This window comes from Andrena cerasifolii, chromosome 13 (genome assembly GCF_050908995.1).
Source record: "Andrena cerasifolii isolate SP2316 chromosome 13, iyAndCera1_principal, whole genome shotgun sequence".
Taxonomy (NCBI): Eukaryota; Metazoa; Arthropoda; class Insecta; order Hymenoptera; family Andrenidae; genus Andrena; species Andrena cerasifolii.
The window spans coordinates 6320619-6335436 of NC_135130.1; the positions used below are offsets into that span (position 1 = coordinate 6320619).

A 14818-nucleotide genomic window follows, 5' to 3' on the forward strand; every position below is an offset into this window, starting at 1 on the left:
TTTTAGAGTTGAACAATTTTAGGGTTCAACAATTTTAAAGTCGAACAATTTTAGGGTTCACCACTTTTAGGGTTGAACCATTTTAAGTTTCAACAATTTTAGGGTCGAACAATTTTTGTGTTGAACAATTTTAGGGTTCATCTGCTTTCTAACTATAAAATAAAAAATGCTAGAGCCACAAGCCTTGCAATTTTTAAAAATACAGGCCCCACAGTTTCACAGAACGACGGTTCTGGCCCGAATGCTCCACAAAGTTCGATCACCGACATTTAAAGGCTTCAACGTTCAAGATTCCACTCACTTCCGTTGGAATAGTTGGAACGCCTCCAATTCTTTAAACGGATCTACGCTTACGTCTAAAGTTTTAATTCCTCCTTCCAAAATATTCCCAAAGCGTTGCAAGCACCGATAGCGGGCGTGAGAACGCCAACTAGAAAACTTTCCAAAAACTTCTTGAATTTAGCACACGTAATAGGCAAACTGACCTACAATCAGAGTTGGGCATTAATTACATAAGTAATTACTTAAATAACGGATCGAATAATAGTTATTTTAACTTTACCTTACTCAACGAATAAACTTATATTTTTTATTTCAGAATTTATTTGTCGAATAAAGTTAACCGGGTTTAACTCTATTCGACATATGACGAATAATTTTTTTAACTTTTATTCGTTATTCGAAATTTTTATTTACATACAAATTTTACTCATCTCAGCCTACAATTCCAGAATTTATTTATTTATTTATTTATTTATTTTACGGGACGCACCCTTTACTTACAAAAAAAACATATAATTAAGTAAGAGACAGTCTATAATAATAAGCCTATATGACGAACGAGAAAAATATACACGGAGACTTAAAGTCAAAACTCCATGCGATCAAAAAGATGCGTGACTGCCTACGTACTACGTACTTGTATCGTGAGTTCCTACCTGAAATGTGACGTTTAAATAGGATACGTCACTATTTATTCAGAGTTTGGGATTCCCCTGTCCTTAGATAAGGAAACTGATAATACTTACAAGGAGAGTATTTTAAGTGTCCCCCTCCGATCATTTTGATTTTTGGATATGTTACAGAGGACCGAAAAATAAGAAATACGTGTTTTTTTATTTTCCCCCGTTTTCATATTTGGGGGGGTGAAAGCTGCGTTCAAAGTTAGGGTTGAAAAATCATTTTTGTGGATTTTCGAAAATCTGGTGAGTCAGTCATATTTCGCCTTCAAAGACACAAAATTCGTCCATTGACACTATTCCCCTATCTCTAATAGTTCTCGAGATATTCCACAAAAATGATGTTTCACCCCTAACTTTCAACGCAGTTTTCACCCCTAAATATGAAAAACTGGGAAAAATAAAAAAACACGTATGTCTTATTTTTCGGTCCTCTATAACATATCCAAAAATCAAAATGATCGGAGGCGGACATCTAAAACACTCTCCTTGTTAGAGGACCGTACCGATTCTAAATCCAAAGCTCAAGGAAACTGTCACGTTCGCGTCGCAAAGTAAACTCGAGCGAAATCAGTTTCATTTATGAAAGCCAGAAACGCATGATCCCATCAAGCCTCGTCTATTTTTTGTCCCCTAAGAATTTTTCCTATAAATTCTCGTGCCACGTTTAAATTTAGGGCGAGTGTGCGTCAAGTGTTTGTTTAACGAATGGATGCTCGTTTTCCTGCTTTAATATTCATTTAACTTAGCCCACTCTGCACAGAAGGCAGAGTGCATTGTATGTTAAACTTGATAGAATCTTCACACGCGGAGTCAGTGACGAAAGCGCATAAATATCCAGTGCATTCACACGCTCGTGTAATTGAATGAAGCTGCAGACGAAACAGTGTCGACGTTCTCTAAATAGAACGATCGAGACGAATGTGTTTCCCTGACATTCCTAGTGTCCGCGCCGGCGAGCAGCAATAACGCGAACAGCGCTCAATCGATTTATTCAAGCTTTTGAAAGAATGCGACTTTGATCTGTGATTCGAGGGAAAATTTTTCTACGCCACTTCTGTCACATTCTGCTTTACTCCGAACCGAGTACGATTACGCAACTATACTCGACGTGTTTCTGTCGCATAATAAAAGTATTCTAAAATTTAATAAATATGGAGTAACCTGTAAAAATATAATTTCAACATAGCTCCTTTAGAATCTTGAATTGCATAATAAGTTCACCTAGTTCAGTTTAAGGATTGAACAATTTTAAGGTTCAAGAATTTTAGAGTTGAACAATTTTTGGGTTCAACAATTTTGGGTTTGAACAATTTTAGGTTTCAACAATTTTAAGGTTCAACAATTTTAAGAATCAACAATTTTAAGAATCATCAATTTCAAGGTTCAACAATTTTAGAGTTGTACAATTTTAGGGTTCGACAATTTTAGAGTTGAACAATTTTAAGAATCAACAATTTTAAGGTTCAACAATTTTAAGAATCATCAATTTTAAGCTTCAACAATATTAGAGTTGAACAATTTTAGGGTTCGACAATTTTAGAGTTGAACAATTTTAAGAATCATCAATTTTAAGGTTCAACAATTTTAGAGTTGTACAATTTTAGGGTTCGACAATTTTAGAGTTGAACAATTTTAAGAATCAACAATTTTAAGCTTCAACAATTTTAAGAATCATCAATTTTAAGCTTCAACAATTTTAGAGTTGAACAATTTTAGGGTTCGACAATTTTATAGTTGAACAATTTTAAGAATCATCAATTTTAAGGTTCAACAATTTTAAGAATCATCAATTTTAAGCTTCAACAATTTGAGAGTTGAACAATTTTAGGGTTCGACAATTTTAAAGTTGAAAAATTTTAGGGTTCGACAATTTTAGGGTTCAACAATTTTAGAGTTGAACAATTTTAGGGTTTAACAATTTTAGAGTTGAACAATTTTTGGGTTCATCAATTTTTGGGTTCAACAATTTTGGGTTTGAACAATTTTAAGAATCAACAATTTTAAGAATCAACAATTTTAAGAATCATCAATTTTAAGGTTCAACAATTTTAGAGTTGTACAATTTTAGGGTTCGACAATTTTAGAGTTGAACAATTTTAAGAATCAACAATTTTAAGCTTCAACAATTTTAGAGTTGAACAATTTTAGGGTTCGACAATTTTATAGTTGAACAATTTTAGGGTTCGACAATTTTAGGGTTCAACAATTCCAGGGAAAATTTTTATACGCCACTTCTGTCACATTCTGCTTTACTCCGAACCGAGTACGATTACGCAACTATACTCGACGTGTTTCTTTCGCATAATAAAAGTATTCTAAAATTTAATAAATATGGAGTACCCTGTAGTTATGGACTCAGCTGAAATATAGAAATTCTTTGTGAAAAAAGAAACTGAAATGTCCTTCACCACTTTAAGATAGGATGCTTCGTTTCCGAGATACAAGCGATTGGAATTTCTAGGTCCTCCACTTCCGGCGCGCGCTATTTGAATGACAAAGAGCGCGCAATGCCTCGCGCGCGAACTTGTACACGCGAAACGTTCTTCTGAAGGGAAATATAACGAAGTAAAAGGTTTTTCCTTCGGTAGGGGAAAGTGGTTTTTTTTATATATAACATTACAGTGAAAATGTTAATTAAAAACCACGAAAGTGTATGGAAACACTTGCCACAACAGAAATTAATAATTGCGGAGATCTCGTTGCTGGTATCTTCGAAATAGGGCTAAAGATTGAAAAGTGGTAATGCAATTTTTGGTTTCTTTTAGACTGAATTCTACTAGCAACTCGCGTGCTTGGATGTGTCTCATAATTTTGGGACTTTTGGAGGATTAATTATTCCCAAAGACACCGATGGTGCATCTCCACTGATACACTCTATACCGCAATCAGTTAAGATCTACAATAAACGCTCACTTATGTAGTCCATCGAATAGGCTATGCTCGTTTCCGAGTGTCCGGAACTGGAAGATTTCCCCGGGTCCTCCTCTCTTCACATTTCTTGCGCTTGCCGAGCAAATCTGATAACCTATGTAGTCAACGATCTTCCCGAACGACTACCGAGTGTTTTCGACCGTTCATCGTCAATGTTGTCGGATGAATTTATGCAACACGTGTACGCGGAGAGATGCTGAATTTATTTCCCGCTAAATATATCCCCGAAAAAGAAGCGTGCGCGACCACTCGACCCACGTACGAACCGAATCTCTTTCTAATTTTGTGCCGTCGGCGGCAGCGTCATCTCGCAACTGTTTGTTATGCAACGAGCTGAAAATTGCTACGTAAATTAGAAAAATGCGTGGCTCGATGCGGGATGTGCTTATTAAGTTTAGGAGCGGAGCGAACGGAGTGTCGGGACTTGCGCGCGACTTTGGCACAATTGCAACGAAGTTGATAACGAGTCCGTTGAATTCGAGAGATCACGAAGCTTGCGGCCTCGAGAGTTTTCAAGTTCGGAACTAGGGAGCTGTTTAAGAAAATCAGATTGCAAGGTAGCTGATAGTCTAAATTCATAGTTCGTCGGTGCTTAAGCTTATAAATCTGTTTTGGTATTCATTAACTTTCATGCGGTATGTAATTCGCCTCGCTTCCAATTAATTCGAAACAGGTTTGGTTGGTTAATTATTTCACTGACAACCACTGTAAATTACGTTATCGTGGTGTTTGAATCGGAATTGAAGCAAACTGAATTAGTTTTTTAATTTACATCTCGACCATTTCACTGTTTATGAATTTGATTACGCCATTACTTTCTAATTTGCCCGCAGAGTTTGTTGATTATTGGACTATTTGTCACTTGACTACTTAACTACCTGACTACTTGACTACTTAACTAACTGACTACTTGACTACTTAACTACCTGACTACTTGTGGTTTGACTACTTGACTTTTGACTACTTGTTAGTTTGGCTACTTGCCATTTGACTACTTGTTAGTTTGATTACTTGTCATTTGACTACTTGATTGCTTGTTAGTTTGACTACTTGTCATTTGACTACTTGATTATTTGTTACTTTGACTAATTTGCCTATTTGTCTACTTGTCAACTCGACTGTTTAACTAAACATCCATGCGTTTGACCAAATTTGACTACTTGTCATTTGACTACTTGACTATTTGTTAGTTTGACTAATTTGCCTATTTTTCTACTTGTCAACTGTCTGTTTAACTAAACATCCACGCGTTCGGCCAAATTTGACTACTTGAGTATTTGTTAGTTTGGCTAATTTGCCTATTTGTCTACTTCTCAACTCGACTGTTTAACTAAACATCTACGCGTTCGGCCAAATTTGACTACTTGTCATTTGACTACTTGACTACTTGTCATTTGACTACTTGACTATTTGACTACTTGACTATTTGACTATTTGACTATTTGACTACTTGACTACTTGACTACTTGACTACTTGACTATTTGACTATTTGACTACTTGACTACTTGACTATTTGTTACTTTGACTAATTTGCCTATTTGTCTACTTGTCAACTCGACTGTTTAACTAAACATCCACGCGTTCGACCAAATATTCCAAATAAGGTGTTACTAATTACACAAAATACCTCATAATATATTCGCGATTACAACTTGCCCGACGTAGCTTTCCTGCCCCGAATTTCCCACACTACAGTGCATTTAATACCGTACACCCTGTAGAATAGGAAACCCGGATTTGGCGGATGAAACGTCCGCGAGAGCATAAGACACTCTCGTAACCCAGGTGGCGTGTAGCTTTTACTCTTGCCCGCGACAGATCCGCCAAACGCGTTTTTCCCTCGGTCTCGGACGAGAAACGCTTTGGCGTCGTGTGGCACGGCTCCAACCGCTGCCACTGTCGGACCTTCCCAGACACCACTTGCCAGACATAGCACAACCAAGGGACCGTTCTCCCATTCGTCTAGCGCCGATAATACGGAGGAACTATGCGGGGAACGGAAAACGATTGTTCCCCATCAAACTAATACGGAAATAGATGCGACCCGAGCGGGTCGATTCCGGCGCATTAGAGCATTCCGCGCGCGGTCTTGGCGACGCCACCGAATTGTTTGCTTTCGGGATAGAAGGTGAATAGTGGAGTTTAGTCGCAGGGTAATGGATTCGGCTAATGCGCGGTGAGAAACGCTTTTTCCTGTCAGCCTGCACTGGAAAGCTGGCGGCGCAGCGTTAACGCTTATCACAAGGTCAATGGACGCTTTAATGTCGCGACTTACTTACATTTGCGGGACGGTGAAAAAGAATTGGCGGCAGCGCGACCGTTGCAGTTACCATTTTTCTACTGCGCGAAAGCGTGAAAGTGTTAATTGAGAAAATAGAGACTTTTAAGCGGCGAGTATTACAGTCTACGCTTTGCGTTTCTTAATAAAATAAAGTAGCATGGTATCGCCAAAGCTGTTCCAGCTTCCTATTAAAAATTTCAAACTGGCGTACGAGGGACTTTTTATAAGCTCGCCAAATTTCGAAAATTTATAACTAGGATAAATCCTAGTCCTGGTTATTTTTTATTTAAAAATATATATGCAAAGCACTCGAATATTTTCTAATTATTCAAAGTGCAAGGAATTGAATGATGTAATTAAGTTCTACGTGTTTACCTCGCTCATAGTTCTTCTGGCCGAGGGAGAAGTTGTGATTCACGTCTGGTGGGTCAGCATTGTCGAACAGGTCCGAGGACAATTGCCTTTGCAAACGGATGGTCTCATGGGTCAGCTCGCGAACCTGAATGAGAAGCTCCTGATAGTTCGATACCGGAAGCGTCATTGCTGTGCCCTGTGCCCTTCACCGCGCCTTTGCGCCCAACCTTTACACGAACAGCCATCCGATTCGAATTCTGTAACAGAAGAAGTATTTTTTGTTAACAGTGGGTTATTCATTGTCTGATTCGACGACTGTGCAAAGATACCGCGCACTATACACGAGGAAGTGCACGGATATTTTTTAGGTAGAGGGAGAAATTACTGGGGGTTTAATTTCTTCCAATTTCTAAATAAATAAATTCCCAATAAATAAATAAATAAATAAATAAATAAATTTTAATATTTGAAGATATTAAGTTATGAAAATAAGTTTAAAAAATTAAATGAAGATATAGTTGTGATATGATGAATGAAGGTATTCTTTATTTTATTAATTTTATTGGGAATAACACTAATTATAATATAAACACAGCTTGCTCTTTTTTTGTCGCTAAAAACGGATGAGAATTTATTCAAGTACAGTAAAAATGGCATATATGTTTTTCACATCATTAACTGCACGGTATTTGCATTGATTATTTGTGGAAACAGTTATCAGACAGCATGCAGCGCAAACTATCAACAGTTATTAGCATTCTTATGCAAATAATCCTGGAATATTTACGCGACTAATTATTTATTAGGATTAATAACGATTCATTATCCGAATATGGGGCAATGATCTATTATCAGTAACAAATAATTATTATCTGGATGAAACACTCGACTACGGAGAACTCGTTTCGATAATTACAGGAAATAATTAATTATTTAAAACAATTCGCATAATCTCCAACTCGGACTATATGTATGGAGATTTAATCTATAAAAGAAGAAATTCAGCGGTTGTAAAAATAAAGAGCAACTGACATAAAAACTAAAAATGAAATCTTCATTAGTCGAAATTCCATATCCATTTTCATAATTTACTTTTAGGCAAGAATAAAACAGTAGAACACAGGGATAAGTATATCACAGAAAAAGATAACGTGGTCGCCGACGTGAAAATTAGCGATAGGTTCCCCGAAGCGTCAAAACTTCGAAACCCAAAAAAGTTTCAAGTTTCGAGAATTCGAAATTTCACACTTTTTCCGGAAATTGGAACTCTCGAAATCCAAGAAATTTTCGAGTTTTAAAATATTAAAACTTTGCACACTTTTCGTGATTCGGAACTCTCGAAACCCAAAAAAGTTTCGAGTTTTGAAAATTTGAAACTTTGCACTCTTTTCGTGATTCGGAACTCTCGAAACCCAAAAAAGTTTCAAGTTTCGAGAATTCGAAATTTCACACTTTTTCGTGACTCGGAACTCTCGAAACCCGGATAAGAAAAAACATAAAATCAATAAACAAATAAAGAATCGTTCGCAGCGTGCCTCCCGAATCTGTATATCGTATATTCCTATTTATGTTTTATTTATCTACCCATGGTCAATAGAGATTTATGCAAAAATTTCGTTAAATTCAGTTCCCAAAGCGAAATACCCCACTCACAAAACAGAATCAGCACTCCAAGTCCCGAGAGTTTCGAAGCCTTACAACCCTTCGCATTCGAATTCCAAGAATTTAAAAATAAGGTCCGCATCCACCCCCAGCAAGAATAATGAAAAAAAGAATAGCCAGCGTCCCAAAATTAGCTTTCAACTACCCATTATCGCCCGATAATGATCGACGACCTGGAAGCCACTTGAAAAAAAAACCGCGGAACGGCGTGGTGCACCCCAGCTCGCCTCGGTTCCGAGCTACTCAAAGCCGTCGCCTCGCAGGAGCCACCCTTACGGTTCGAAACACTACGAATCGCGGAGTCGTTGCAATCTGCAAAACTTGGCGCTGCACGCGCGCACTGTACGCTTAAGTGCAGCACTCGTTCGTGCTTAAAAGAGCTTTTGTCGACGGGGGTAGGAAATGGTGCAACCCCCTTCTCTTCCGTCGGCACTCGGGCGGCACGTGAAAAGCGTGCATACGAACACAAAGGGAACCCTAAAGTTGCATATCCCGCGACCACCGGTGTTGTTTGTGCGCCGTTCAACGCATGGTAACCGCAGTCGATACCGCCGCCCGTCCGGCTTTCAGTCAACTTCCCTTTGAGACTCATTTTTTGGAGCCGATTTGGGAAAGATTCTTCGCTCTGTATTTAGAAAGAGGAGTATGTATCGTTAATTATTATTAAATTAACGGCAGAACCCTTTAGATACAAAGTATAGAGCGAATTAGTGCAAAGATAAAGTAAATATAACAAAAACATAAAATAAAATGTAAAACAATAAAATAAAGTGAAATAAAATAAATAAAAATAAACAAAACAGTCTGAGCTCTGAGACCTAATCACAGCACCAAAGGTGCTTAAATTAAATTAAATTAAATTAAATTACTGAGGTAACAGTCTCCTAAGCAATTGGTTCCTGAACGAAGCGAAGGAGACAGCGAACACGTCTATGTCAGCGGGGCACTGGCTCATCTCATCCATAGCACGATTTAAGGGATCGACTGTACAGTGATAATATTCAGGGACACCCGACGCAAAAAGAGGTCTCGGACGCAATCACCGTTGTGGGGCTCGGAGACGAATCAGTGCGACTGAATCCTGCCAGTTCAGGGGTTATACCTAGTCAGGCGACCGAAAAGAGGCGAATATTTGTGAATTTTTTTTGAAGAAGTGGAAGCGTATATTTTTACAGAACTTTTTGCAATTAAAAGAGCAACATTTAAAGAACATTTCGCAATTTTTTGTTGTAGAAAAATATTGATGTTTATAATAAAAATACAACGACATCCAAGAAGCCTTTTTAAAAACTGTGAGTAAGATATCTCGAAAACTACTGCACCAATCTTTCTGAAATTTTGTGGGCTTATTTTTTATATAAAAATCTACTGACGGAGGGATTTTTTTTCTATTTATTCAAACTATACATTGCAACAAAAAATCCTTCTGTCATTCAGTAGATTTTTATATAAAAAATAAGTCCACAACATTTCAGAGAGTTTTTAAAACAGCCTCTTGGATGTCGCTTGTTATTTTATTATAAACGTAAATATTTTTCTATGAAAAAATTACCAAATGTTCTTTAAATGTTGCTCTTTCAAACGCAAAAAGTTTTGTAAAATTATACGCTTCCGCTTCTTCAAAAAAAATTCACAAATATTCGCCTCTTTTCGGCCGCCTGACTAGGCATAACCCCTTAATCTGGCCATGGATTACTTTGTACAAAAATAATATAGATTTTAATTACCTGTTTCTTTTTCGAGCCTGGTTGATAATAATACGATTCCATTATAGCTACAGGGTGTTTCAGTGATTGCAGTATAACCGAGAATTTTTGTTGACGATTCGTTATGGAAAAACGAATGGAAAGTGTAAAATAAAATTATTCCCCATGATCTTCTGTTGTTGAGAAAAATAAGTTTGAAATTTTTCAGGGTGTGTATTCTACTTTTTGGTGCACGCGGATCCCGGAATTTAGTCAAATTGAATTCGAACAGGAAGGATATTATAGGACGAGTTTTAATGTTTTCTTGTCTCAGGATGAACCACCGAATCTGTGTAGATTAATTTATGCTCGAAGGTGGGCTTCTAAACGGTTCATTCCCAATGTGAGAAGTTGGAATTCTAGGTGAACTCGTGGAAGGAACACAGTCCATAGAAAATAATATCGCGGAATAGAGGCGTAGCGGGTCTGCCAGAGCGCGTCTGTCTCGCTTCGTGGTCCATGACTGGAACCAGTCTAGATTGCAACAAGAAGCAGGTAGAAACTTTGGCTGAGCGCGCCTCTTGGAAAGAGAGAATGATTTCGTCCCCTTTCCGCGGCCGCAACCAGAGAAACGGGCCAAAAAAGAGCCTTGCCGTACAAGTCACTTCGACGTAACGCTAATTACACAAATAACTGTATAGGGTGGATGTACCAGTAAATAAACACGTAACAGTGAATGGACGTTTTTTCATTAAAACGAGTTAAATAAGTTATTAAAATAAGCAACTAATTAATCAGAGACTTCTTTTAATTTCTTGGAATCAACCACGCTGTTTATTCATTAGCCTTAAGTGTTCATTTATTGGTGCGTTTACCCTAGAAGAAGAAGAAACTCTATACAAGCTCTATTAAAATTGTTAAAAAAAATCGAAAGATCACATTTGAAGGGGCTTGTGTATATCACCCTTGGACGGCGGAGGCCATTTTGACCCATAATGTAATTCAGTTTATATAAATTCGAAGAATAAATTTTTTGTCAAAGTTATTAAAAAATTTCCATTTTCTTAAGCCGATGATAGTAATAAACCCTGAAGCGAAAAATGACCCTGCATTCGTCAGGAGAGGGTTGGTTATTATAGGGTCATTCCAGGAGCAGTCGGACACTTTTCGGAGTAACATTTCGGATTTTGGCGCAATTTGGATGTGTTGTAGTCTTTGGGGGTATATTCCAGCCAAGTGTATTTTTTTTTTAAACGACGAATCACGTCACTTAGCAAACTAATCCTTCTAGCTTCTAAAAAAACTCAAGTCGTTTGGATTAATTTTAAAAAAGTTATGCGATTTTAAAGAGTGTACGATTAATTATGGCTGTGAGCCACTGTAGTTCAATATATTTACAGGATTGTGCATGAAACGTGTAGCAAACGATGTAGAATTTTTTTACATATAATATATTACACGTCGTAAGTCAAAAACTGTCCGAAATGAAGCTGCACCCCTTTTGCTGCAAGGTCCGCAACTATGCAACTATGCAATAATCAGCTGCCTGCTGAGAAACCATTGCAGTGCTAGCATAATGGAATCATGTAGAACTTCTTATGCGATCACATACAATTACCAGCGACGTCTATTAAATATTAACCCAATATATACCTTAAAATAAGTGACTCAATCTTCAAATAATTTTGAAGATTGAGTCACTTATTTTAAATAATTTTGAAGATTGAGTCACTTATTTTAAATAATTTTGAAGATTGAGTCACTTATTTTAAGGTATATATTGGGTTAATATTTAATAGACGTCGCTGGTAATTGTATGTGTTATAAATAATTTTGAAGATTGAGTCACTTATTTTAAGGCATATATTGGGTTAATATTAAAAATTATTTGAAGATTGAGTCACTTATTTTAAGGCATATATTGGGTTAATATTTAATAGATAGATTTTTATTTAAAAAAAAAAAGAAAAACGAACCTAACAGGTAGGTAAGTCTAAACACCCCCGCTAAAAAAACAAATATATTTTTAAAAACTGTTATACACATCGATATATAAAATATCTCCACTTTTTAAAAACATTAACATTGATTTGAAAGGTAATCTCGAGTTCCTACTGAAGTAATACTGGTCAAATTAAATGGGACATTCTGTACCATAATTCTAAAAACAATGAAGTTCCTCGAAAGCTAAGCCTGACCAGGTCACGCGAGCAATATACTTGTGTAAGAGGAGTTACACGAGCAGAGACTCCATTTTACAGGCGGTTAATGCCAAAATCGTGCTCCAAAAATATACCCGCGATATCGCTGCCCCCTTTAACGCATTAAGCGGAGCTTATTGCGGCCGACAATGTGGGTAAGCTATCATAAACAGATCACGGCTCAAAGTACCCGAACATCTCGGCAGCCCGCGACGTAATAAATTCCATTCGCCTGAGAAGCCCGAATCGCTCGAGGCATCTCCACATTCCAAACGGATGGGAATTAATTAGACATGTACGAGCCACAATCGCGAGATCTCACGCAACTCTAAAACATAATCCAGCTTCTCAGGATTAAAATCGATTGAAATTTTCTGGTCACGTTTCCAGTTCATGCCCTACTTCAGGCACCGTGTGCGATCCCAACTGATTTACAACCAAGTTCATTAATATCTTAATCTCTGAATTTTCGCGCGAATTTCAATAAATTTCTTAGACTTTCAGAATATTTAAAAATTAATGAGTGGGAACTAAGTTTCCTTCGTTTTACCATCTTCACAAATATCATACAATCGTTCTAAACACCAGGGGTGGATTTTTGTGAAATAGTGTTGAGATAATTTTAAAATTAATCCAACACGACAACTCACGTGTGAGTTAATTTGCTACACGAAAAAAAGTGAAGTATTTTTGAAGTTGCCTCAAGTCTCTGTGTTTGAACCTTCTTCGATTTTCCCTTCGCCCAAAATTTGCCACCCCAGTCTGCAGCCCAGAGACGGGCAAAGAATTACTTTAAATAAAAATTTCGAGCACGAACTGAAATGAAATAAATTAAGTACAAGTTTAATGCCCATTGGGCCTGTTTGTTGTTATTGTAATAAACCACCACCGATGTGGACTTAAAGTAAGCTGTATACAAAAGAGATAATTCGATAGGAAACGAGGCATGGTACCCATTTTAGCTGTGCATATGTAGTTGTGTCATCTTAAGCACAGTTGGAAACCACCTTTATGCACTTGCAGCCCATTTTGATTTCACATATTTTTCTTATTTTGTAATTATTATTATCTTCTATTTTCTGTGATTTATTTGATTTCGTGTACTTGGCGTAATTTCTTTACTTTTTTCAAGTTTTTTTATGGGGATTTTCCCTACAGTAGAAAAGGAGGGGGCAGAATTGCAATTTCTTTGGGCGGGAAGAAGCGCGAACCCCTTCGCAGACTTTGATTTAAAATAATTTGTTGCTCCTCTCTGCAGCAGCCTAATTACAATTAGCCCAGATTTATACAAATTCACCCCTGCTAAAACCAACTGAAATAAAAACCAACCTTTAAAAAGAGAACCCCTATGAAGTTTCAAATAAATATAAAAATGCCCCTCCATTTACATTCTGCGAGCCATTGCCTTTCCCTGTAATCATCCCCAACACCACTGCAATATTCATAAGTCACTGAAAAACAGACACAAGTAGCCTCCCCTTCTAAAAAAAATTTGCATTCGATTGTATCACCCGGTTAAAGCACCCGAATCGTTACGTCCAGGGGGTTTAGAGGGGAGACACTTATAGCGGGTTGTGAAAGCATTATAAAGCGATTAATATTTAACGATCGCTAGGTATATTCAATTTTACCCGGCGTGTCGTTTCGACGAGAAGGTGGCCGCGTGTGCGACGCTTCCAGGTAAAAATTTAGAAGCGACGGACTCATTTCGCGAATCCGTTTTCGGGTATTGGCCCACTGCGCCAGTCTACCCCTGCGGGGGCCACTTGTGGGGTGGTATTTGGCGGGATAGGGGGTGCCATTGTGCGCGGAGGATTCATTGTCGCCGAGACAATGCACAGGTGTCAGAGTCAAAGGGACTGGGACTCTTTCAACTTTCCCGAGACAGCTAAAGTCGAAGACGAAAAGTAGACTTGAAGGGGAAAAGGCTAATACGAGGGGGCAGGGTGTTTCCCCCCTGGGACCGTGGACTCGAAGGGCGGAGAATTTATTGTTTTAATACCATGTGTTTTATTATTGGCAAACAATGTTGATGGTTGAAAAATGGGCACTTTTCGAGCATGCTATAAATATTGAGTGGTGAAGTAGTTCAGCGTGTTTGGAAAAGGTTGGACACGATATCGTCGATGTTTCGAGGGTTGATTTGAAGTGGAGCTGGTTTTAATTGGTCGGTAAGGGCTATTGAGGTTTAAGTGACTCGGTGTTGTTTACTTGGAAAGTGGTATGGTTTATTTAGAACTAGTTTCAGTACTCGGCTTCGCCCGAAATTTAGATTCTGATTTTATAAATAAAATTTTTTTTTAGTTTTTTTTGTGAAAATGGTAATTTTATAAAAAGAAATTGTAGTTTTTTTGTGAAAATGGTGATTTTATAAAATAAAATTTTTAGTCTTTTGTTAAAGTGGTGATTTTATAATAAAATTTAGTTTTTTTGTGAAAATGGTAATTTTATAAAAAAAAAATTTTTAGTTTTTTTGTGAAAATGGTAATTTTATTTAAAAAAAATTGTAGTTTTTGTGTGAAAATGGTGATTTTATAAAAAAAAATTAGTTTCTTTTGTGAAAATGGTGATTTTATAAAATTTTTTTTAGTTTTTTGTTAAAGTGGTGATTTTATAAAAAAATTTAGTTTTTTTGTGAAAATGGTAATTTTATAAAAAAATTTTTTTAGTTTTTTTGTGAAAATGGTAATTTTATTTAAAAAAATTGCAATTTTTGTGTAAAAATGGTGATTTTATAAAAA

At 37.0% G+C, this 14818-nt stretch overlaps 1 protein-coding gene across 2 annotated transcripts in view; it reads right to left on the reverse strand.

The window, feature by feature from the left end:
- Positions 1-14818, reverse strand: part of LOC143375912 (uncharacterized) — a 72054-nt gene that overhangs the window by 36663 nt on the left and 20573 nt on the right. For both annotated transcript variants that reach the window (XM_076825545.1, XM_076825546.1), the window contains exon 2: positions 6551-6786. In XM_076825545.1, the coding sequence (XP_076681660.1) occupies positions 6551-6716 (166 nt within the window). In that variant the 5' untranslated portion in view covers positions 6717-6786. The remainder of the gene's footprint in view (positions 1-6550; positions 6787-14818) is intronic.